Here is a 24,697-nt window from a genome sequence, read left to right as displayed (position 1 = left end):
GACCTGGTGCTGGGCCCACAAACTTGCTGCCCCCTGGATAGCTCAGCCTGGCAGCGCCACCTGGTGGGCTCCTGAGGGCTGGGCCAGAGTGAGCAGCCGGGACCCCGGGGGTCTGGAGGGCGCCTGGCCCAATCCCAATAGGGCAAAAGGGGAACGGGTCAGGAGTTAGGGCTGGGGGAGGGACAGGGGCTGGCCTGAGGGATGGATTAGAGTGAGGGGTAAAGGTTAGATTTCAGTGTGGGGATGGGGGACTGGAGGGTGGGTGAGTTTGGGGCAGGGGCAGGTCTGTGATGCTGGGGCTGTGGAGGGGATGCAGGATCCTGAGGAAGGTTCCTCTGTGCCCATGGGACATCCTGGGGGGGTCACATAGAGGCCGGGGGGGGACAGCCCTTCCCCTGTGGCACTGCCCCTCATCCATTCACGCCCCCCTTCCTCTCTTTCCTAGCCCAGCCCAACATGGCTGGTGCGGGCAGCACAGGGGGCATCATCGGCGGCATCATCGCTGCCATCGTGGCCATGGCCGTGGTGGCCACTGGGGTCCTGATTTTCCGCCAGCAGCAGAAGAATCACACAGAGCAGGACAACGACGAGTGAGCGACTTGGAGAATAGCGCGGTGCCCAGGGGCGCAGGGATCAGGGAACAGTGTAGTGCCCGGGGATGCAGGGGTCGGGGTTTGGAGAAAAGCGCAGTGCTTGGGGGTGCAGGGATCGGGGAACAGTGTGGTGCCTGGGGGCGCAGGGGTCGGGGTTCAAGGAACAGGGCAGTGTCTGGGGGCGCAGGGGTTGGGGTTCGTGGAACAGGGCAGTGTCTGGGAGTGCAGGGGTTGGGGTTCGGGGAACAGGGTGGAGCCTGGGGGTGGATGAGTCATGGTTGGGGGAACAGGGCAGTGTCTGGGGGTGGAGGGGTCAGGGTTTGTGGAACAGGGCAGTGCCTGGGGGCGCAGGGGTAGGGAAAAAAGGTGGTTTCTGGGGGCATGGGGGTCGGGGTTTGGGAAAAAGGGTGGAGCCTGGGGGCGCAGAGGTCAGGGTTCAGGGAACAGGGCAGTGCCTAGGGGCTCAGTGTTCAAGGAAACAGGGCAGTGCTTGGGAGCGCAGGGTTTGGGGAAGAGGGTGGTGTCTGGGGTACAGGGGTCAAGGTTCAGGGAACAGGGTGGTACCTGGGGGCACAGGGGTTGGGGAACAGGGCAATGTCTGGGTCATAGGGGTCGGGATGTGGGGGTTTGGGGAACAGGGCAGTGTCTGGGGGCACAGGGGTCAGGGTTTGGGGAACAGGGGGCAGTGTCTGGGTGTGCAGGGGTCGGGGTGTGGACAGGAAGATCAGGAGAGGGGGCTCACAGAGCGTCCAAGAATCAGAGCTTGGGGGATGGAATCTGGGGATCAGAGGTATGGAGGGGGCTTGGGGGTTCTGAGGGGTGGAGGAGGTGGAAGTGAGGAAGGGGAGGGGGTCAGTGTGGGGGAAGAGTGATGAGGGTCTGGAAGACCATTTGGGTAGGGGGTCAGGGACATGCTTTCTCCTCCTTGCCCCCACCCACAATAACCTCTCTGCCTCCATCTCCCCTGCCCCCTAGCCTGGATGGGCCCCCAGCATACAAGCCGCCCCCTCCCCAGAAGAAGATTGAGGACCCTGAGCTGGTAGGTGCCACATCTCTGCTACCTCCAGAGGGTAGGGGGGGGTGTATTTAGCGGGGAGCAAGGAGCCAGGACTCCTGGGTTCTCTCCCTGGCTCAGATGAACAGCCCAGCACATTGCTGGCTCTGGCTGGGGTCCGATGTGTCTGGTTCGTTCCAGGTCTCTAATCCCCCCGAGGTTGAGACTATCCCACTGAAAGCTGCCTACTTCGAGCCCAGCATTGCGGTGGATCCCACAGAGCCGGTAATTACTGGGGGGGGAGGGGGGAAGGGGATGCGAGGGGGCAGGGTCTTGGGCAGGGGGATCAGGTGTCCAATCCTCTCAACTAGGATTATCCCTGATAAGAACAACCAGGTCGGATCAGAAACTCCTCTGGGAACCTCTGCCCCTGGTCTACGGAAAACACCCCTCTCCCCTTTGAGAGCTGAGGACATAACCCAGGAGTCCTGGCTTCCAGCCCCCACTGCTCTAACCCACCAGACCCCACTCCCTCCCAGCGCTGGGGATAAAACTCAGGAGTCCTGACTCCTAGACCCCCCCCCACTGCTGCTCTAACCACAAGACCCCACTCTCCTCCAAGAGTCAGGGATAGAACCCCAGAGTCCTAGCTCCCAGGCCCCCTACTCTAACCCACTAGACCCCACTCCTGTCCTACAGCTAGGCATAGAACCCAGGAGTCCTGGATCCCAGCCCTCACTGCTCTAACCCATTAGTCCAGCTGTCTTTCTGTGAGCCCAGAGGATCCCCTAGGGGTCGGTAACCTTGCTGCCCACCCCATCTGTCCATCCATCTCCTTGCAGGACCTACCACGGTACCATGAGCTGCCTACGCTGGAGGACAAGGAGCCAGCAACGATGGGGCCCAGCCTGGAGGACGAATACCTGGACCAGATCAACCCAATCTATGATGCCCTGTCCTTTGCCTCAGGGGAGGGTGCCCCCGAGCAGGGCTTCATTATGTCCCGGGCCTTGTACGTCTGACAGCTTGGCAGAGATGGACACGTGTCTCCCTGGATAGACAGACAGCTCCCTTCCCCACTCCCTGGAGCTCCCCCGGCCCTGTACATGAGACCCCAACTGAGGTGCTCCCTGGGGTTTTGGGGAAGTTCTCCGGCCTGTTATATGGAACATCAGGCTAGATGATCCCAATGGGCCCTTCTGGCCTTGAAATCTATTAGTTCCCATCCCGACCACTCCCTGGGATCCCCCAACTCAGACGGACACATGGCTCCCTTCCCTACCCCCTCAGCTCCCTGGGATCCCCAGTCTCGGACAGACACATGACTCTCTGGACAAGCGTACAGCTCCCTGCCCCACTCCCACTGCTCCCTGAGCCATGTATATCTGAGATTGTCCATCTGGGTGGGGGCACTTTCTAGGCAGACACCTGGCTCTGCCCACGGCTCCCTGGACTGACACTGGTGCCTGGCTCACCACCCCAGCTGGGCTCCTGTCCTGTCTGCTCCCAGTGGGGTCAGTGAGGCTGCAGCCCTCAGCAGATCTGGGGGGTCTGGCTTGAGGGGGGGGAAGCAGGGTGTTGGGGCCTGGAGGCCTCAGAGGCAGAAGTCTGGATTTGCCAAAGGTCAGAACTCATCCTGCCCCTCTCCGCGCCAGGGGAAGTGTCTCTCCTTGCCTTCTGTCGGAGTCATGATGGGGCGGGAGGCAGCATCTTCCCCAGGCCGGGCATGAGGGTGACTTTAGTTACTGTAGGAGCAGCTCCCTGCTGCTGCCGCTGCTCGCAGGTGGGGTTGGGCGAGTGGGGATGGGTGAGAGGCTGGGGGAATCGGGAGGGCTCCCTTTGTTGCTGTGGGGCTGGTTCCTTGCCCCCACACCGGTGGGTCAGCTGCAAGGAGCTGCCCCATTGCAAGGAGCAAGTCTGGGGAGGGTGCCACCCCCAGCCTGGATCCTCTACTTGAATTTCATCATGGGCTCAGACAGGATCCCTGCCTCGGCGACTCCCCAGCCCGGCTGGGTTGGGGGCCCTGCCATCAGCCCCTCCTGCTTCTGGGCCCTGCCCTGGTCCCTGTTGAACAAGCACCTTCCATGGGGGGATCTGAGAACGTGAAGGGTTTTTTCGTGTTACTAACTCGATTGGTCTCTAAATAGATCTGCTGCTGCTGCTTCTTTCTCCCCCCCCCACGGGTGTCAAGTTAAGGGGGGGGGGTGAGCAGCTCCTCTTTGTGCCTTTGCAGACATCCTGAGCGGACGCGGCGGGCGCCGGGGCTTTAGCTGCTGCCTTGGGCCCCGCGACCGGCTCTGGGCCGGGCTTTGGTTTTTGCATTTGCTGTTTCTTAAAATAAATGTTTCTAAAGCGGAGCCGGCGGCATTTCTCCCTCTGCGGACGGGAACGGCCACGGGAGGCGCTGCCCGGGGGCTGCGGCTGCGGCTCGGCTCCAGCGCCCCTCTGGGGGCCCCGCGGCCTGTCACGGGGCGGGCCCTGCCGGGGGGGGGGGGGGCTGGACTCCAGGTTTACTCCCGCCCCGCATACCTCGGGGGGGGGGGGGGGAAGGGGCGGGGTTGGTATCTGACTCTATGGCTGCCGCGGTGCATGCCGGGACCATGCCAGAGCTCTGACCTTGCGGCCGCACCGTGCAACCGAACTTGCTGCTCTCGGGCCCCGCCTCTGGGAGGACGGCCAATCAGGAGCAGCTCCTGGGCCTGGCCTCGCCTCCTCTGGACTCCGGCCAACGGGAAGGCGGCATGGGAAAGGGGCGAGGCTCGGAGACACTGGCCAATAGAGATGTGGTATCGCGGGGAGGGGCGGGTCATACGCAAGTCTGTCCAATAGCGATGGCTCATAGGGGCGGGGGGGGTCCGTGGATTCTCTACCCAATGACGATCCGCCATACGCCGGAACAGGCGGGACATGGAGGGGCAACAGCCCATGAGGTCAGGGAATCCCGGAAGTAGGTGAGGCTTTCTCTACCCTTAGCCAATGGATATACGCGATAGAGGCGGGAGGGGCGGAGTCGAGTTCGGCGCTGGCCAATGGTGGCGTAGAGGGGGCGGGGCTGCGGCTGAGGCAGCGGTGCGGGCGGGTTCGGGTGTCTCCCGGCTCCGGCTGCTGGTGCTGCCGCCGCCGCCTCGTGAGTCTGGGACCAGGCGGGACTGGCGGGTATCGGGCAGGCGGGCGCTGGAGGGGCGGTGGCGGGATAGGTGGCCCCCGGGAAGGTACCGGAGGGGGGTCGGGGTGTGTGTGGGGGGGAGGATCGGGGCGGGGGGGTCGGGGGTGTGTGTGTGGGGGGGGAGGATCGGGGCGGGGGGGTCGGGGGTGTGTGTGTGGGGGGGGAGAATCGGGGCGGGGGGGTCGGGGGTGTGTGTGGGGGGGAGGAGGGGCGGGGGGGTCGGGGGTGTGTGTGTGGGGGGAGGATCGGGGCGGGGGGTCGGGGGTGTGTGTGGGGGGGAGGATCGGGGCGGGGGGGTCGGGGTGTGTGTGGGGGGGGAGGATCGGGTCGGGGGGGTCGGGGTGTGTGTGGGGGGGGAGGATCGGGGCGGGGGGGTCGGGGTGTGTGTGGGGGGGAGGATCGGGTCGGGGGGGTCGGGGGTGTGTGTGGGGGGGGAGGATCGGGTCGGGGGGGTCGGGGTGTGTGTGGGGGGGGGAGGATCGGGGCGGGGGGGTCGGGGTGTGTGTGGGGGGGGAGGATCGGGGCGGGGGGGTCGGGGTGTGTGTGGGGGGGAGGATCGGGGCGGGGGGGGTCAGTGTGTGTGGGGGGGGAGGATCGGGGCGGGGGGGTCGGGGTGTGTGTGGGGGGGGAGGATCGGGTCGGGGGTGTGTGTGTGTGTGTGGGGAGGATCGGGGCGGGGGGGTCGGGGGTGTGTGTGTGTGGGGAGGATCGGGGCGGGAGGGTCGGGGGTGTGTGTGGGGGGGGAGGATCGGGGCGGGGGGGTCGGGGGTGTGTGTGTGGGGGGGAGGATCGGGGCGGGGGGGTCGGGGGTGTGTGTGGGGGGGAGGATCGGGGCGGGGGGGTCGGGGGTGTGTGTGTGTGGGGGGAGGATCGGGGCGGGGGGGGTCGGGGGTGTGTGTGTGTGGGGGGAGGATCGGGGCGGGGGGGTCGGGGGTGTGTGTGTGGGGGGGGAGGATCGGGGCGGGGGGGTCGGGGGTGTGTGTGTGGGGGGGGAGGATCGGGGCGGGGGGGTCGGGGGTGTGTGTGTGGGGGGGAGGATCGGGGCGGGGGGGTCGGGGGTGTGTGTGTGGGGGGGAGGATCGGGGCGGGGGGGTCGGGGTGTGTGTGGGGGGGGAGGATCGGGGCGGGGGGTTGTGGTGTGGGGAGGGCATTGGGGTGTGAGGGGTCGATGGGTGTGGGGGGGGTCGGGGTGTGTGTGGGGGGGCATCCCGAGGCTCATCGGGGCAGGTGAACCCTGGGGGGGCAGTATTGGGGCATGGGGACGGGTGGGATTGAGGGGTGCTGGGCAGGTGGGGTCACTGTTGAGGCAGGTGGATCCTAGCAATATCAGGTATCGGGGGGGGGCAGGTGGCTCTTGGAGCACACGAGGGGGTATCAGAACGGTTGCGTTGTTAGTGGGGTAGATACACCCATCGGGGGAATTGGGGTGTTGTAATAGTCGGACCCCACTGGGGTAGGGTGCATTAAGTGAGCTGTGGGGAGCCAGTGTCAAGAGGGGTATTGTAGCAGATGTACTTGGAGCTTGGCGGTATTGCAGGCAGGTGGATCCTGTTGGGGGGGGATTATTGAGGTTGTCAGTTTCAGGAGGGAGTATTGGAGGGTGGGGGTCACTGGGGGACAGATGGACCTGAGGATATTTGGGGTCTGTTGGAGACCAGTATCATGGCAGCCTGTGGGAGGTATCAGTGTGGGGTGCATATCCTGGATAGATGGGGTGGTATGGATTGTGGGATATTCAGGGCATGGGAGGTATATTGGGAGGTATCTGGAGCCGCCCACCCCTTCTCAACACTGCTATCTGTTCTGCTCTCCACAGCCCCCCACCATGGGTAATGTCCTGGCTGCCAGCTCCCCCACGCCCTCCCCCGCCGTGCCCAGTCCTGGCTCTGGGCTGGTGTCAGTGCCACCTGGCTTCACCATGCCCCCCGTCAGCGGGCTCGGCCCCACTGCGCAGGAGCGGCTGGAGGAGAAGGGGGATCGGCTGCCCAACCCTGGCACCTTTGAGGAATGTCACCGCAAGTGCAAAGGTGAAAACCTAGAACCCACTGTCCATACACACCCCCCCCCACCTCAGTCCTGGCACCTTCAAGGAATGTCACCCCAAGTGCAGAGGTTGGGAGCACAGCATGGGGGAACCTCAGTACACAGCCAGGTGGACAGGTCCCTGGGGGAGCGGGGTACCAGGCTGGACAGCCCAGGGGTCTGATTGGCGGAATGGAGTTACCAACCGGCTGGAGGAGCCCATGGGGTGAAGGCATGCTGGGCTGGATGGGCTCAGTGCTGACTGTTGCTGTCTCTTCCCCAGAATTGTTCCCTGTCCAGATGGAGGGTGTGAAACTAACAGTGAATAAAGGTCTTAGCAACCATTTCCAGGTAAGGGCTATGCCCTCTGGTGTGGCAGGGTTCGGGGTGGAGTGGGGTGAGGCTGTAGCCCAGGGGGAATGTGGGGGCTGGGCAGAGACATGCCTGCTGAGGGGTGGGGGTATGTGTGCACAGATTGAGGGCAGCTGGCTTCAGCAGTGTTACTGAGCATTCTCTACAAGCCAAGCAGTAAATGTGGTGGGGGCACGTGACCCTGAACCTCCTGATCCCATGTGTCGCATCTGGGGCTGGGTGAGGCTGTGGGTTGGTGCTTTCTGTCTGAAATACTTATCTGACACCCATCACCCCTGTATCTGACTCTTTGCAGTCTAATGCATTCATCCCCATGCTTCCTGGGATGCAGGTAAGGTGACTGTCCACATGTGAGATGGGAGCCAAGGCCCAGAGAGATCCAGTCACTTTAGGGACCTGAACCCAGGTTTCCCATGCCAGTGCCCCTGGGCTGCCCTTCCCCTCTGGCTGCGGGCATAGAACCATGTGGCTAGAAGGGACCGCAAGGGTCATCTAGTGTAGGGGTTCTCAACTTTCTCTTTCTGAGGCCCCCCCCCCCCAACAGGCTATAAAAATTCCTTGGCCCATCTGTGCCGCAACTGTTTTTCTGCATATAAAAGTCAGGGCCAGTGTTGAGGGTAGCAAGCAGGGCAGGTGTCCTGGGTCCGATGCTACAGGGGGCCCCGTACAGCTAAGTTGCTCAGGCTTTGGCTTCAGCCCTGGGCTCCAACAAGTCTAATGCCGGCCCTGCTTGGCGGACACCCTGAAACCTGCTCGCGGCGCCCCAGTGGGCCACAGACCCCTGGTTGAGAACCACTAGTCTAGTGCAACCCCTGCCAAGACTCAGGATTTGGTGGGCCCTGCTTACTCTGCCTGCTCTCCACAGGTGAATCACAGCGTTGCCCTCAGCACTGTTGGCGACTCCAATTACCACTTTGGGGTCACCTATGTGGGCACCAAGCAGCTCAGCCCCACAGAGGTGAGTGCGGGGGGGTGGATTTAGCCGGCCAGAAGCCAGCGCTGAGGAGTCACCTCTGATGGTGGGAGGGGGGCAGTGTGTGTTTGCGGGGAGAGTTGTTAATCTGGACATTGGGGTTGGAGGTGTCAATTCAGAAAGTGGGGAAGTTTGCGGTGCGGCAGGCTTCTCTGGGTGGGGGTGAGGCAGAGGGATGCTATTGCCCTGATGTGGGGGAGGGGATGTTACTCGGCTGGATTTCACCCCTCATGCCCCTTTCAGGCCTTCCCGGTGCTGGTGGGCGACATGGACAACAGCGGCAGCCTCAATGCTCAGATCATCCACCAGCTCTCGACCCGGCTGCGCTCTAAGGTAGCCTTCCAGGTACGTTGTGCACCGCGGGTTCTTCTCTCAGCCTTCCCCTTCGTGTGTGTGTGTCAGAGTCAGAGCATCTGTGTATTCCCCCACCCTGTGGGTCCTTATCTCAGCCTGCCCCTTCGTGGGGTGCGTGTGGGTTTGTGTGTCAGAGCATCAATGTATTCTTTTCTCCCACCCCCTTCCCCTGCAGGTCTTTCTCTCAGCCCTCCCCTTTGCAGGGGGCGGGGTAGTGGGGGTGTCAGCATCTGTGTATATCCCCCGCAAGTCCTTCTCTCAACCCGTCCCTTTGCGGGGTGGGATCAGAGCTTCTGTGTATACCCCGGTCAGAGTCCCGGCTGGGGAGGGGAGTGAGTGCAGTGTGGCTGCTCCCTCACAGTTTAAGGTAGTGGTATTACCTGGTAAAAGGTAGCGGGGATGTCAGTGGCGGATTTAGAGTTAGTGGGGCCTTGTGCACAGCTTCATTTTCAGGGGCCCCACCTTGGGACCCAGCCAAGAAAAAGAACATTCTCTCTTATCTCTCTCCCCCTCCCCCACCATTTTTCATTCTTTTTTTCTTCATCCTTTTCCTATATTATAACTAATACGAAGTAAATTAAAATAGTGAGATATCTTGGTTGGGGTTGGGGTGCAGGAGGAGTCATGGGGATTGGGCTCTGGGAGGGAGTTTGGGTGCTGGGTGCAGGCTCTGGGCAGGGGGTTGGGATGCGGGAGGGGTAAAGGGTGCGGCACGGCTCCCAAACCGACCAGCACACCCCTCTAGCAGTGGCTCCTAGGCAGGGGGGCCAGGGAGTCTCTGTGCACCACTGCCCGCAGGCACCGCGCACACAGCTCCCATTAGCCATAGTTCCTAGCCAATGGGAGCTGCGGAGTCAGCGCTCGGGGCAGGGGCAATGCGCAGAGATGCACACACACACCACAGAGACATGCCGGCTGCTTCCAGGAGCAGCGCGGTGTGGAGGGAGGGAGACAGCGTGGGAAGGGGGCTGCCTTAGCCCGGCTGTGCTGCTGCTGGCACGTCTCTGTGCCCCTTGCTGGGGAGGAGGGCAGTGGGTCTCTGTGCGCTGCCTGGGGTGGGGGCAGGGCACAGAGCCGCCTCCCCCCTGCCAGGGACACTCAGAGATGTGCCAGCTGTTTCTGGGGGCAGCATGGGGCCACTGGCCACAGAAATGCAGGCAGCCTACCTGCCTGAGTCCTGCTGCGCCGTAAGCCAGGCCTCAGGGGCAGGTTGTCAGATGAGATTTGTCCTGCATTTTGGGGGCCCCATGCTACTGCACTGTTTGTTTCATGGTAAATCTGCCTCTGGGGAATGTGTGCCTCCTGGGGGTCGCCCCAGTCTTGCCATGTCCCCACACTCTCATTCCAGACGCAGCAGTCCAAGTTCGTGAACTGGCAGGTGGATGGAGAGTATCGGGGGGAGGATTTCACGGCAGCTGTGACGCTGGGAAACCCCGACATCCTGGTGGGCTCAGGTGAAAGCCCCGTTCCCACCTCTGAAGCTCCTGCCCTGAAATTCCACCCTGTCTCTGAAGTCCCCCACCAGCTTGACCCCTGTCTCCCCTTCTCCATTCCCAGCCCCTGCCACCTCCACTTCCCCAACCTGGCCCCTGCCTACCATCACCACTAGTCTGAACCCTGCCCCTCATAACCCCCTGGACCCAGCCCCAGCTGACCAGTCTCTCTTCGCAGGGATCCTGGTAGCCCATTACCTGCAGAGCATCACACCCTGCCTGGCGCTGGGCGGCGAGCTGGTCTATCACCGCCGGCCAGGAGAGGAGGGCACGGTCATGTCGCTGGCTGGGAAATATACAGGTACTCAGGGAACTGGGGCAGGACACAGACAGCAGCCAGGTCTTCTGGGTTATATGCCTAGCTGCAGCAGGGGAGTGGGGTTTAATGGGTTAGAGTAGGGGGGCTGGGAGTTGACTCCTGGGTTCTCTTCCCTAGCTTAGGGCTTTGGTGGGGGCCCTACTCGGACACTCACCCACTCTTCCCTTCTCCTGACAGCACCTAACTGGATTGGGACCTTGACGGTGGGGCAAGCCGGGGCCCATGCAACCTACTACCATAAAGCCAATGACCAGGTATGTGGCACTCAGAGGCCCACGTTCCCTTCAGGCTCCCCCACTGACAGGAGGGCAAGGGCTTTGGCTCCAGACTGGGAGCAAGGGGTAGGGGCAGGTGACGTGAGTGGCGAGCTATGTATAGGAGATGTGCTGGGGTGCACAGCTGAGAGCCTGGAGAGGCGAGGGAGTGGGGGGGGTGTCGTGCCCCAGGAACTGTTATGATGCTCCCAATTGCCTGCAAACCTGGAGGCTGCCATCCCATTGGGGAAGGCTGGGGGCTGGGTTTGGGTGGTGAGGCCTGGGATTATGTTGTGAGTGGGTGGTCGGGGATAGTGTTTGGGAGGGTGGGATCATATTGGCAGGGGTGGAAGCTGGGGAGCTGGGATCCTACCAGGTGATTGGCAGCTCTGCTCACCAGACTAACCCCGCTCCCCTCAGCTGCAGGTGGGCGTGGAGTTCGAGGCCAGCACGCGCATGCAGGACACTAGCGTCTCCTTTGGCTATCAGCTTGACCTGCCCAAGGCCAACCTGCTCTTCAAAGGTACGGTAGCCCCAAGCCGCCCTTCCCCTGTGTGCCCCGCGCCCCAGCCCCTCCCAATGCCACTAACCCTGCTATCTGCTGCAGGCTCTGTGGACAGTAATTGGATCGTGGGCGCGGTGTTGGAGAAGAAGCTGCTGCCGCTGCCCCTGACGCTGACCATGGGGGCCTTCCTGAACCACCGCAAGAACAAGTTCCAGTGCGGCTTCGGCCTCACCATTGGCTAGAGGCCTTTCCTCCTCTTCCATCAGCCCTCCCCCACTCCAATTACAGTGTCCCCCAGCCAAGTCTGCCATGCGGTTTGAGCTGCCCTGGGACCCTTTGCCCCACCCATCCATGCTGGTGCTGCCCAGTTAAGCCCTGGAGTACGGGGCTCCAGCCCCTTTACTGCCCCAAGCAGGCACCTCCCCAGAGGGCCACTGCAGGTGCCATGGGGTAGGTCCTGACAGAGCCCAGGGGTCTGATCCCCAGGGAGAGCCCCTTAGCATGGCGGCTCTAGCGCTGTCACGTTTGGGTTCCAGTCACCTCGTCTGCCCCTCGGGATGGGTCACTGGGGTCTGCTCAGCCCCAAACACAAGGTTCGACGCTCTGTCCCCAGGGGCTGCTATAAAATGGAGAGCTGACTGGTGCAGGGTCAGTGGCTGCTGGGCCCTCAGGAGGTGCCTGGCCTGCTCCCTGCCTCCCCTGGCCACCATATCCTAGCAGCCCCTGGGGGGAGGGGAGGCGTGATCCTCCCTGCTTCGGGGAGGGGACCTAGTGTCCCCTGTATTCCCATGGCTTGGATTTGGGGCTGGGGGCTGTCCTGGGGCACCAGGTAGGGAGAATGAGTTGGAACCCAGCGATAGGATAACCCCCCACCAAGGGTGTAAAATGTCCTCTTCAGCCTGATACCCTGTGCTGACATCCTTCCTCACCAGGGAGCGCTGTGACATCAGGAACTCTCCTTCTGGAGCAATGGGAGAGGGATTGGCTCCGTCCTGGGGGTGGGGTCACTTGGCCTGATGCACTGAGGGGGGATCGGGGCTTGGTGGATCCCCTCAGAAATGGATTGTCCCAGCTGGTGGGGGTGCACTGACCCTGCAGCTATCTGCCAGGAGGGGCTGGATCCCTCACCAAACCCCCCACATCTCTGTGCAGCTGTGGGGAGATTCTCTCTCTCTCTTTCTCTCTCTCTCTGCACCAATTACACCCCCTCCCTTTGTGCCATTGGATCACTGGGGTACCAGTGGCTTTGCAGCCTCTTACCTCACACCCCAGAGAGCTGTGGGTCAGACTCTACCCCTGGGGTGATGGGGCCACAACTTCTCTAGCTGCTGCACCCTACCTCCCCTGTTCAGGCCTCTCCGGCCCTTCCCCTCCCAGCCTACACTGATCCAAAGAACCACAAGGACCTATTGAGTGCTCTCTGCACCCACCACGGATTGGGGGTCTGTCTGTGCACACACACAGCCCCGCCCCAGTAGGAGGAGTAGCAGTTTGGGGGGCCCTGCCTGCATCCCATCCCCACCCAGCAGCACTGTGAGGAAGACCAGCGCTTTGAGGGAGAGGTCCTGTCAGCCCCAGAGCAGCACTAGGAGGAGCAGCGGATTGGGGGATCCCAAGCAGCACTAGGAGGAGCAACGGTTTGGGGGGGTCCCAGCAGCACCTGGAAGAGCAGCAGATTGGGGGGTCCCCCCAGCAGCTCCAGGAAGAGTGGTGGATTCGGGGTTCCTCCGCCCCGCCGTTAGAGACTCTGTGTGTAAATCATGTTTATAAGTTATGGGAACTGAAGGATCTTTTACAGAGACCCTCAAAACACCTTCCCCCCCCCCATGATGTTGGAAATGTCCTGTCTGAATAAACCCCCCAGCACTGGGCACCGTCCTCAACTGCTTCTGTCTCACGAAGGGGGCGGTGAAGCACTGCTGGAGACCTCTCCCTCCCATGGGCGGTGGAGGTGGGGTTGCTGAGTATGAGCCCCCAAAACCCCTTGAGAAAAGGATCTGAGGAGGAGCAGGGAGTGGATCTGTCAATGAGTAGAGCGGAGGGGGAAGTGGGGGTCGGGCAGGGGATGATAAAGAGAGCCTGGGTTGGGGGGAACCTAGTCAGGGAGTGTGAAGGGGGAGGAGGGGAGATTGAGATCTGAGGGGGTGGTGGTAGGAGAGGAAGCTCAAGGGGTGGGGACCAGCTCCAGTGTCCTTTTTGGAGGCCTGAAGGCTGGCATTTCTGGCCCCAGTGCCCCACGGCAGGGATCCTTGTGGAAACCTGTCTTGGAGTGCACATACCCTGGCTAATCGTGAACACAGGCATGGGGCAGCGTGTCAATGGGACTGATACTGGCCACCATGTCCAATTCTGGCGCTCACGCTGCCCATAGGGTGGGACTGAAGCAGTGAGGGGTTGGCGAAGAGCCGCCCGAACAAGCTAAGAGGTAGGCCAGCGGCCCCCAGCTAGGGGCTGTGGAGTTCTGCAGGAGAAGGCTGGGCTAGAAGAATCGAGGTGAGGCCAGAGGTTTGGCCAGCAGAGGGCTGTGTAGGCTTGCTGGCAGGGCGAGGGCCTGGAGCTGGGGGAGAAAGGCTAGAGCAAGGTGCAAACCTCTCACGGTGAGAGGAATTCACCCTTGCACGGACTCACCCGGGTTGGGGGGGGTTCTCCTGAATCCAGATGGGAGGAGTGTGTCAGTGTGAGCCAGGTGGGGTTGGCCAGGTGCTGACGTTGCTGGGCGGGAAGTACCCTGCCTGGGTTATGCAGGGGTTCTCATGCTGGCGGGTCAATGTGCCTGGCTGTGTGGCAATAGGGCTGGTGCACAGGAATGTGGCGAGCAGAGGGTTCGTGTGATGGGACCGTGCACCCCAGTGGTGGGGCTGAGAGGTGTTATTGGCAGGGCGAGCTATTCACCTGTTGCTAGTGAGCAAAAAGCGCTGATCCTTGGCTCCGTTGGGGCAGGTAAGAGCCACCCTCCAGCAAGGGTCACGTGCTGCCATTTGGGATTGAGCCCTGGGTTTCTATCAGCCATGTCTGTACCCGAGGACAGGCTGCTCCATAGCATGGGGCTTTCTCACCATCTCCTAGCACAGTTCTGCATTGACCAGACATTGTCCCTGAGAAGGGAAGGGAAGGAGCCTGATGGGTTGGATGGGTGGTGCAGGCAATCAGATAGTGCTAGGGATGGAGGGGTGCAGAGGATAAGGGGGAGTCTGGTGATGGGGGATTGAACCACATGGACACCAGGGCCCCTGCAGCCTGGGGTCCCTGCACAGTGGGCTCAGGAGCAGGATTTTATTACAAGGAATTTTTTAAAATTTATTTAATCAAAACCCCTTTTCCTGGCATGAGGTGTTTAGACTCCCCCGCCCAGCTGTTGGAGCGAATGATAGGAGTGCTGCAGTCCTCCTGCCACAGGAATGGTACCACCTTAGCACAGAGATTAGGGACAGGTCACTGCATGCAGCAGAGATTCACCCCCTTCTCCCTCCAGAATTGTACAAGGAGTGGTGCTCCTGGAACCGTGTAGAGATGTTTTGCCATCAGAATGGTGAGGAAGGCAGTGCTGCTGCCTTGAACTTCCAGGCCCCCTCTCCCAAGTCCTGGCACATCCTGCCAGTAGGTCTCGGCAGCCAGGTAAGTGGCAGCACAAGGACCAGAGCTTTGGTGTACAATCATTCCCAAGACCTGCCCTGGTGCTCCAATTGCATCTCCCCACACTGGCTTCCAGTTCCCCTTCCTGTCACAAGGTGAGGCTGTGGCCTGTCCCCACCCCAGAACTGAGTGCAGAGGGGCATGGAAGCGGAGGCATGGTGTGTGAGCGGATGGCCCTGACCAATGTCAGGCCTGATTGGTGGTCACCCCAAGAGCCCCTCCACACACTCTCCAGCAAGTGCCAGTGTCTGACCACTCACCAGTTTTGGAAGGACCCCTGCTGTCAGGGAGCAGTCAGGCTCGGGGTACAGAGCAGCCCGGGAGCTACACAACCCTGCTGGGCCCTGCAGTGACGACAAGTCGCACGAGGCAGGACTTCTGCAGCAGGACTAGATTGAATGGGCATTATGACTTTTTACTGGGCTGTCCCACAGGGCCTGAGGCCTGGCCAGACTTTTCAAAGGGCTCTCTCAGCACGTTGGGTGTTGCCCACCTAAAATCCGGCCTTTTGCATGGCAAAATTTGGGGATTCCCAGCTGTCGTGGCCAGAAAGGACTGTCTAACCCAGGCTGCAGAACTCCCACCCTGCAGGTTTCAGAGTAGCAGCCATGTTAGTCTGTATCTGCAAAAAGAAAAGTAGTATTTGTGGCACCTTAGAGACTAACAAATTTATTTGAGCATAAGCTTTCGTGAGCTACAGCTCACTTCATCGGATGCATTTGGTGGAAAAAACAGAGGGGAGATTCATATACATAGAGAACATGAAACAATGGGTGTTACCATACACGCTGTAACAAGAGTGATCAGGTAAGGTAAGCTATTACCAACAGGAGAGTTGGGGGTGTGTGTGTGTGGGGGGGAACCTTTTGTAGAGATAATCAAGGTGGGCTATTTCCAGCAGTTGACAAGAACGTGTGAGGAACGGGGTAGGGCGGAATAAACATGGGGAACTAGTTTTACTTTGTGTAATGACGCATCCATTCCCTGTCTTTATTCAAGCCTAAGCTAATTGTATCCAGTTTGCAAATTAATTCCAATTCAGCAGTCTCTCGTTGGAGTCGAAGGATAGCCACTCTCAGGTCTGTAATTGTGTGACCGGAGAGACTGAAGTGTTCTCCGACTGGTTTTTGAACGTTATAATTCTTGGCGTCTGATTTGTGTCCATTTATTCATTTACATAGAGACTGTCCAGCCTGACCAATGTACATGGCAGAGGGGCATTGCTGGCACATGTGGCATATATCACATTGGTAGATGTGCAGGTGAACGACCCTCTGATTGTGTGGCTGATGTGATTAGGCCCTATGATGGTAGGGCCTAATCACATCAGCCACACTATCAGAGGCTCATTCACCTGCACATCTACCAATGAGATATATGCCATCATGTGCCAGCAAGGACTGGGAGTGGATGTGTCATTACACAAAGTAAAACTATTTCCCCAAGTTTATTCCTCCCTATCCTATTCCTCACATGTTCTTGTCAACTGCTGGAAATGGCCCATCTTTATTATCACTACAAAAGGTTCCCCCCCCCCCCACACACACACCCAACTCTCCTGTTGGTAATAGCTTACCTTACCTGATCACTCTTGTTACAGCGTGTATGGTAACACCCATTGTTTCATGTTCTCTATGTATATGAATCTCCCCACTGTATTTTCCATTGCATGCATCCGATGAAGTGAGCTGTAGCTCACGAAAGCTTACGCTCAAATAAATTTGTTAGTCTCTAAGGTGCCACAAATACTCCTTTTCTTCTTACCCTGCAGCTGCTCTTGCAGCCAGCTCAGTGACTGGCACCCCCTCACCATTTTAAAGACTCCAAGTATTGGAGAAGTGAAGCCAGGACCCAGCTAGTGTGGCCACAAGAGCCACCAGTACCAGAGAAGGGTGAGAGCCCTGCAAGCACTATGTGGGATACTCAGCCCCCAGTGCAGGTGTCATCCTGACCCTGCTAGAAATCGGCTTGACCCTGGAATCAGGCAGATTTATATTCCTGCCTAAATGAAGGCACTAGCCTAACTCTGGCCAGTCCATCCATCTGGGGAGCATGCCAAACTTTTGGCCTCCATCACATCCTCTGGCAATGAGTTCCACAGTGAAACTATGAGAAGACACTTTTCCATTTTCTCCCCCCATCCCCCCCCCCGCTCTGGTTCATCAGTCCTAAGAGCAGCCAGACCGGGTCAGAGCAAAGGTCCATCTAGCCCAGTGTCCTGTCTGCCAACAGTGGCCAATACCACGTGCCCCAGAGGGAATGAACAGAACCGGGAATCGCCAAGTGATCATTCCACCACCCATTTCCAGCTCCTGGCAAACAGAGGCTGGGGACAGCACCCCTGCCCATCCTCGCTAATAGCCATTGATGGACCTGTTCTCCATGAGTTTATCTAGTTCTTTTTTGAACCCTGTTTGCTTCAATTACAGCCAAGGGTCCTGGCCTCAGCCCAAGCCCCTCACAGCAGCAGGCAAAGCACAACTGGCCTTAGCACCGCTGGCCCTGGTACCATGCCAAGCTGAGCTGCTTTGGTACAAATTGCAGCTGGGCTGTCTGGCACAGACAGGAATGCCAAGGAGGCAGCAAGTGGGAGTACCTCTGCGAGGGGCGCAGAAACATGCTGACAGGAGAGCAGTCACCCCACGCATTGGCCAGTAACCACATCCTGTCGCCGGTTGTGTAACCAGCCAGCCTCGCTCCTCTTGGCAGAGCCGGGAAAGGGAAGTGAGAGGGGCACAGGACAGCTGTGCAGCCCGCCCCCTCCCCATGTCTGTTTCTCTCCTTGTACTGCTGGCTCGGCTCAGCTCCCCCAGAGCCAGTCGCATCACAGGTCGGCATTGCTCCTCCCTGCTGCCAGCACTTTGACCCACTGAACTGAGAGAACATAGCCCAGCTGTGACTCCCCATGACCTGAGGGGAGGTTACTGGCGGGTAAAGCCCTGTAGCCCTGCTCCAGGTGGGCGTGGAATGTGCTGAGCCCTTATTGAGGACGGCTGGGCCCTGAGTGAGACTCAGCACTGGGTCAGACAGTTTGTGATAAGCCAGTGCCAGTGCTGCAGCAGGAGAGGGGTGGCCAGGGCTGATGGGGGGGGGGAAGGAGGAGACTTATACCAGGGCACTGAATTTGGGGGACTCCAACCTGTCTGCGATCGAGTGAAATGGGTGGGGCCTTAGCCCACATGCTGTGCATGGCCAGACTGTGACACAGGCCAGGAAGAGGGGAAACGGGATCAGCCATCCCTGCTCCTTGGTGCCTCGATGCTGCCATAGAGCCGTAGCCTTGGCATTGCGCTGGCCCCTCCTGTGAGCTGGCTGAGCTGGGCCTGGTGGACTCTGGCCAGGCCAGGCTGTTTCAGTGCCACGTTGGAGGGTGATGTGGATGGGCCCGGAGGGAACCAAAGGACACTTTGTGATAAGGTCCCCCGGTGGGGTGGGGGTGGAGTGAGGGAGGGGAGGGGTGGTGAGCTGGCATGGGGAGGGGGGGATATTAGGGCATGACAAGCCAATGGGAAAGGCTCAGAGTCTGCCCCCACTGTGTGATAGATTCTTCCCCCTGCATACAACCCTGAAACCAGCTGATGGAATGTAGTGGTTACTGCGGGGAGGTTGGGAGCCAGGACTCCTGGGTTCTCAGCCTGGCTCTGCGCTGGGAGTGAGGACCAGTGGGTTTAAGCATGATGGTACTTTAAGATATGTCATTCCCATTCTCTCTGGATGGACATTTGACCTCAGTAGAGCGGGGCCAGTTTACACCAGCAGAGAATCTGGCCCAGGATGAATTGGCTGGGGGCAGCTGCTGTACTCCCACAGGCAGGCTAGGCTCAGTCTGGGGGCAGGACATGGCGCCAAGGATGTCGCCCTGGATTACAAACCTAGCAAAGGTATGCCCCAACATGCCCCACGCCTTAGCGCTCTACTCTGACTCACTGCCCCTGTAGCCCTGTGCCAGGAGGGATGGTGTCACTGTGGCTGGCCAGGCCTTGAGAGGAGATAAGAGGGAATTCTCTGTGGTTATTGCCTGTCCCTGGCTTATAAATACCAGGAGCAGTGTGGCAGGAGGGCCTACTGGAGGAGACAGAGACCTGTCAGCCGGCAGAGCAAGGTAAGGCCAGCCACAGCTTGGAGAGGGGCTAAACAGCTTGTCTGCTTGGTGCAGGTCTCATGGAGTTGCTGCTGGACTCAGGCAGGATATAAATGCTGTTGGTTTGTGCGGAGAACAGCTCCTGGTGGTGGGGTGGGTCCCTCCAACCTCAAGCTGGGGCTCAGGCTGTCCGGGCAGAGCCACCCTGTTCTTCAGCACTGGCAATACAAGGGGCTGCGGATCCCAAACGGCTCAGCCCCTGGCATGTTATGGGCCCTTCTGAAAAGCCAGACACTTATTTTGGTGCCTAAACAGGGGCTGTGTTTGTGGGCATCCTGGCATCTGAGTGCCCAGTTCACCACGCACTGTTGTTTGCATCAGGGCAGAATGCTGCCATCCCAGGTCGCAGCATTTTGCCCTTTGCACAGGTGTAAATGGTTTTGATTTTAACATATCCCCCATATGTCAAAACACAGTAGTGCCCGGTGACCAAGGCAAGCCCCAGCAGAGAGAGAGCTGCTTTCACCCCCAGGCAGGGGGTTTGGTTCCCTCGGGGGTCCTTGTAACCCCAGATTTACAAGGAGCTGTTGGGTGGGAGAAGGCCCCTGGAAAGATTTTAAAGCAACACTTTTGAAAGACCCCCCCCCTCCCGTGTCTAAACCCAGCTACGATCAATTAACCCCCCAATGATTCTAATCAAGGCTGCACAGCTTTCTGTTCAATTATGAACTGCCCACCAGCCCCCTGGGACTGACTGTTCTCCCTCCTGCCAGAGCCCAGGGTTTGCCGCCAGGGGTTCCTCGCAATTGTCCCCAGTACTGGACTAGGATGGCAGAAAAAGCTCATGACCTGGTGACACAAGGGACAGTGCGAGGATTAAAGCATGACAGGAGGTGCTGGTGGCAGGGCCGTAAGGACCCCCATTCCAGTCTGCTCCCCCTCTGCTCTAAGCCTCTTTCCTCCATCGCACCAGGGTGTCAGAGAGGCTCCCAGCATGAAGCTTTTCACCGTTGTCCTGATGCTGGCTATCCTGGCAGGTGAGTGCATCTTGGTGCAGGCCTGCCCCACTGGGGAAGCCCCATGAGGGATCCTCTGCCTGGGACCATACACTTAGCTACACAGCGACCTCGAGCCCACAGACACGCCTAGAACACACATGCACGCAGGTAGAGAATTGGCAGCGTTACAAGGGGGAGCTGGGACTTGTGGTAAATACACTGGGCTGGGGCTGAGGACTTCTTGGTTCAGTTCCCTGCTCTGCTGCAGACTCCCTGGGTAGCCCTGGAGATGCCCCTGGACCTCAGCTCCCATCTGTAAAATACGGAGAATAATCCTGCCTTTCTCTATTAGGGCAGCTCTTCAGGGCAGGGGCCGCCTCTCACTCTGTGTGTGTGCAGTATCCGGCACAGTGGGCAGCTCCAGGCTCGGTCGGGACCTGGGCAGTATCCGGCACAGTGGGGGCTCCTTATTTCCAATAAGAACCTGAAAATTTCCTAAAGTGACTCTCATAGAGCCACACAGGGAGTCGATTGCAGAGCCTGGCATTGGCCCCAGGAATCCTGAGCCCCAGCCCAGAGTTGTAACACCAGCCCCTCCTTCCAGAGAAAGGTGCTCTGTCAAGTCCCTTCTCTGAGTCTCTACAGGGCGGGGTCTGTGGCCTCTAGTGACAGGGTCTTGCTGGGGATTTCTGTCACCCCACAGGCAGCCAGCCTCTCTCCTCAGTGATGAGCCCACACCGAGGTTGGAGCAGGTCCGCAAAGCCTTCTGGGAGTATGTGGCCAAAGCCACCAGTTCCACTGAGAAAACCATGGAGCTGATCCGTAAATCTGAGCTGGGCCAGGAGATCAAGTAAGAAACCTGCACTGATTGCGGGGGGGGGCCTACCTTGAGGGCTTGGAGCCTCCCATCCTCCCCATGGACCCAGAGCGGATGGGGGCGGTTAGTTGCCCCTTGACTGCAGCCCCCATACCTTGGCTTCTGGGCTCAGCAAACCGCTGGCCCTCACCGGGATCGAGCCTGGCTAGGAGACCCCCAGGGCACTGGGGATTCAGCAGCAGCTGCTCTGCTCTCTGCGTCACAACTGAGCCCATGTCCAGGATGACAGGGCCCCGTATCCCATGACCCCACCCGGCAACTCCTCTGAGCCAGCCAGGCCCCCCTGCCTGGGGCCGGATCGGACCCAGAGCCCCATAGAGGAGAAAGACCCCGTGTCTCATTCCCCACCCCTCTGAACCAGCCAGGCCCCCCAGCCTGGGGCCAGATCGGACCCAGAGCCCCCTAGTAGGAGAGGCCCCATGTCCCCCATTCCCTTCTCATCTGCTCGCCCGTCCCCACAGCAGCTGCATCAGCCACAGCCTGGTGGCTGCCAACAGCTATGGCACAGAGCTGCAGAAGCAGGAGCTGGTGGCCAAGCTGAGCAAGGACACAGAGCTGCTGGGGCAGAAGATTGCAGCGGACCACGGGAGCTGAACCAGAAGGTGCAGCCATACACGGAGGAGCTGCAGCAGAAGGTGCAGCGGAGCGTGGAGGAATTGCAGGCTGGGCTGGCGCCCTATGCCGAGGGGCTGCTGGAGCAGGCAGAGCAGCATGCTGAGACCCTGCGCCGCAGCATGGCGGCTGGCACACAGGAGCTGAGCGAGACGCTGCAGCAGAGCGTGGAGAACCTGTGAAGCCAGCTGGGTCCCTTCGCCCAGGAGCTGAGTGGGTGCCTGCAGCAGCACGGGCAGGAGTTCCAGCAGGGGCTGGAGCCCTACATGCAGAAGCTGCAGGGGAGCCTGAATCAGGGCGTGCAACACGTCCGTTGCAATCTGCACCCCTACGCCGAGGACCTGCAGGGGCGGCTGGGCTCCATCTGGGCTTCCTTCCTGCAGCACTTCCAGTGAGGAGCCTGCACTGGTGGGGAGAGGGGAACCCAGAGCCGGGCGGGCGGGGGTGAGACACCGACCCCATCCATCCATGGAGCCCATGGGACTGGGGGATGGGAGCACAGACCCCATCCATGCACAGAGCCTTCAGGGGTCAAAGGTGCTTGAGAGGGAACAGCCTCTTCTCTAAGGGCCTCTGACATGCCCAGGTTCCCCATCCCATCACCCCTAGTCACTCCCTGTGTCTGCAACAACCTCCCTGGGGGCTCAATAAACCACCTGCTGATTAATCACCCTGTGTGCTGCTACTGCATCCCTGGGGGAGGGGAGCAGCTGTTATAACCCAGCTCGCTGCACCGTGGGGCTGGGGTAGTGCAGCCCTGGTCAGTGAGGGAAAACAGGCTCTTAGCCAAGCCAGGGGGATGATCATGGACATGTGATGGGGGAAATAGGGCCATCTCCTGGGCAGGGGGGGCCTTTCCCCTTTGAAACTCTCCCCACCGTGATCCCCTTAAAACTTTCCCCTAGGGCTTGCTCTATCCCTGCCCTGCTGTGACCTCCCGATAAACAGCTCTGCCCAGTGTTACCCACAAACTTTCCTCACCATGCTGTCTGCAGTGCAGGCCCACTGGGTCTGGCACTGCCTGTGTGTGGGGAGCCCCCAGCAATAAACCCCGCCATTGGTCTGCTGCACAGACCCCTGCAACTGCATTGGGGCCATCTCTGCCTGTAAGGGGAAGGAAGTGCCTCCTACTGAGCCCCCCACATGTACACCCTGCTCTGCAGCATGGGTCCCCAGCACGGCTTTCGGTCCAGCACTACCTGTGAGGGGGAGCACTCCATACTGAGCCCCTCCCACATACATCCCACTCTGCAGCACAGCTCCCCTGGCACTGCACTTGGGGCTAGGGTTGCCAACGGTCTAATCACAGAACCCAAACACCCTTGCCCTGCCCCGCCCTGGATCTGGGCTGGGGTCAAGGGGTTCAGCGTGTGAAAGGGGCGCCGGGCTGAGCCTGCGGCAGGGGGTTAGGCTGCAGGAGGGGTTGCGGGGTGCAAGCTCTGGGAGGGAGCTTTGGTGCTGGAGGAGGCTCAGGGCTGGGGAAGAGGGTTGGGGGTGCGGGGTGCAGGCTCTGAGAGGGGGCTCAGGGTTGGGGCAGGGAATTGGGATGCAGGAGGGAGGCTGGCTGAACAGAGAGGGATTCTGGCTGGCTGTTGGGCACAATCAGACACCACAAGATTTACTTGGCAGCAGGGAGCAGCGGGTGCCGAGGGCTGTCTGGACCTTTATTTAAAGCACCACGGTGACTAGATGCTGTTGGCAGTCCTGCTCCTGCACGGCTGTGCACAGCATCCTTTTGCTGCCACAGGCAAGTGTAGGGCTACTTTGTCATGACATTTTTTTTTCTTCAACTTTGCAAATCCGAGGTTAGTTGGGCAGGGGGCGAGATTTCTGTGCGAACAGTGACTCTGCTCTTCTGAGGCACCTTTTGGGGAGGGGGGGCGGGGGGCATCATTGCTGCCAGTGGCATAGGTGGAGTGGGGCACAGACCTTTGTCCTCTAGGGGGCACCAGCTCTGATCCAGCCCAAGGGCAGGGAACAGGCTGGCTCAGAGTGTCAGGGAATGGGACATGGGGCCTTTTCCCTCGAGGGGGCACTGGCGCCTAGCTGTTGGAAGCATGGGGGAATTGGCTGATGCAGGGGAGGGAATATGGCACCTTTCACATCCTGAGAGTGTGTCACGGAGTGTGGGGGAGTCAGGGCCCTGCACCCCGCTCTTCCTGCGATTCACCAGGACTCTCAGCCAGCCAGTAAAATGGAAGGTTTATTGGATGACAGGAACACAGTCCCAAACAGAGCTTGTTGGTACAACCAGGACCCCTCAGACAGGTCCTTCTGGGCGGCAGGGAGCTTAGACCCCAGGCTTGGGGCTCCCTCCGTTTCCCCAGCCAGCTTCCAACTCAAAACTACTTTTCTACTTGATAAGTTTATGGAGGAGATGGTATGATGGGATAATTGGATTTTGGTAAGTAATTGATCTTTAAATATTCAGGGTAAATAGGACTAATCCCCTGAGATGGGATATTAGATGGATGGGATCTGAGTTACCCAGGAAAGAATTTTCCGTAGTATCTGGCTGGTGAATCTTGCCCATATGCTCAGGGTTTAGCTGATTGCCATATTTGGGGTCGGGAAGGAATTTTCCTCCAGGGCAGATTGGAGAGGCCCTGGAGGTTTTTCGCCTTCCTCTGTAGCATGGGGCATGGTTGACTTGAGGGAGGCTTCTCTGCTCCTTGAAGTCTTTAAACCATGATTTAAGGACTTCAATAGCTCAGACATAGGTGAGGTTTTTCATAGGAGTGGGTGGGTGAGATTCTGTGGCCTGCGCTGTGCAGGAGGTCGGACTAGATGATCAGAATGGTCCCTTCTGACCTTAGTATCTATGAATCTATGAATCTATAAAACCCCTCCAGCTGACTCCCCCAGCCTCCCCGTGGCTCCTCCTCCAGCCTTTGTCCAGCTTCCTGGGCAGAAGGTGTCACCTTGCCCCAACCCCCCTCCTGGCTCAGGTATCAGACTCAAAAAGAAAAGGAGGACTTGTGGCACCTTAGAGACTAACAAATTTATTTGAGCATAAGCTTTTGTGAGCTACAGCTCACTTCATCGGATGCATTCAGTGAAGCCACCCCCTGCTATCCCATCCCCCATGCAGACAGTCCCAGTAAAACTCCGCTGCAACATCCCCAGGTCAATCCGCCCTACTCCCTGCTCCATCACAGAGCGCCAGTGCCAAGCCTGCCCAAGGGCAGGGATGGAGGCTGGGGAAGGGGTGTCACAGGATGTGGCTCCTCTGTGGAACACTGCGCAGATGCCCGGGGTTGTGCCTTCACTTCCTTTTAGTTTAAGTGCCCTCCTCCATTTCTCCAACTATCCCCATGTGATAGCCCAGACAGCACCATGCGCCCTTCTTGGCCCTCTCCCTAGGACCTGAGAGGAGCAGAGGGCTCCCTCCCTTGAGGCCTCTGTTGTGTTACTGGGTTGACTAGCGCTGATCCCTCTCGCGGAGCTGCCG

General features: G+C 59.7%; 2 protein-coding genes and 1 pseudogene across 10 annotated transcripts in view; all 3 read left to right on the top strand.

Annotated features, from left to right (window-relative positions):
* Positions 1-3,806, top strand: part of NECTIN2 (nectin cell adhesion molecule 2) — a 33,252-nt gene extending 29,446 nt beyond the window's left edge. For 3 of the 8 annotated variants that reach the window (XM_038382542.2, XM_043502097.1, XM_043502102.1), the window contains exons 6-9: positions 446-590; positions 1,569-1,632; positions 1,789-1,872; positions 2,430-3,806. In XM_038382542.2, the coding sequence (XP_038238470.1) occupies positions 446-590; positions 1,569-1,632; positions 1,789-1,872; positions 2,430-2,609 (473 nt within the window). In that variant the 3' untranslated portion in view covers positions 2,610-3,806. The remainder of the gene's footprint in view (positions 1-445; positions 591-1,568; positions 1,633-1,788; positions 1,873-2,429) is intronic. The other 5 variants (XM_038382544.2, XM_043502099.1, XM_043502103.1 and 2 more) reach the window with 5 other exon arrangements.
* Positions 3,807-4,567: 761 nt separating this feature from the next.
* TOMM40 (translocase of outer mitochondrial membrane 40) lies at positions 4,568-12,923 on the top strand. 2 transcript variants are annotated; one of them, XM_038382555.2, is made up of 10 exons: positions 4,568-4,714; positions 6,570-6,780; positions 7,059-7,126; positions 8,013-8,105; positions 8,364-8,465; positions 9,823-9,928; positions 10,146-10,268; positions 10,464-10,540; positions 10,961-11,063; positions 11,148-12,923. In XM_038382555.2, the coding sequence occupies exons 2-10, from the start codon at positions 6,579-6,581 to the stop codon at positions 11,285-11,287; spliced, it is 1,014 nt and encodes a 337-aa protein (XP_038238483.1). In that variant the 5' UTR covers positions 4,568-4,714; positions 6,570-6,578; the 3' UTR covers positions 11,288-12,923. The 2 variants fall into 2 exon arrangements, with proteins under 2 accessions (XP_038238483.1, XP_038238484.1); XM_038382556.2 differs by having other exon boundaries at positions 4,650-4,799.
* A 3,448-nt stretch (positions 12,924-16,371) lies between these two features.
* Positions 16,372-21,975, top strand: LOC119847624 (annotated as a pseudogene).
* The last annotated feature ends 2,722 nt before the right edge of the window (positions 21,976-24,697 follow it).

Source organism: Dermochelys coriacea, chromosome 24 (genome assembly GCF_009764565.3).
Source record: "Dermochelys coriacea isolate rDerCor1 chromosome 24, rDerCor1.pri.v4, whole genome shotgun sequence".
In the NCBI taxonomy this organism is placed as follows: domain Eukaryota; kingdom Metazoa; phylum Chordata; order Testudines; family Dermochelyidae; genus Dermochelys; species Dermochelys coriacea.
The sequence above is the reverse complement of the archived record's forward strand: the minus strand, read 5'-3'. Positions and strand labels throughout refer to the sequence as shown.

What these genes read in the sequence shown, in the direction of transcription:
- TOMM40 (XM_038382555.2), top strand. Translation starts at nt 6,579, where the DNA reads ATGGGTAATGTCCTGGCTGCCAGCTCCCCCACGCCCTCCCCCGCCGTG. An exon ending in CGACATCCTGGTGGGCTCAG is followed by an intron (nt 9,929 to 10,145) that starts GTGAAAGCCCCG and finishes CTCTCTTCGCAG; the next exon opens with GGATCCTGGTAGCCCATTAC. An exon ending in GGCCAACCTGCTCTTCAAAG is followed by an intron (nt 11,064 to 11,147) that starts GTACGGTAGCCC and finishes TATCTGCTGCAG; the next exon opens with GCTCTGTGGACAGTAATTGG.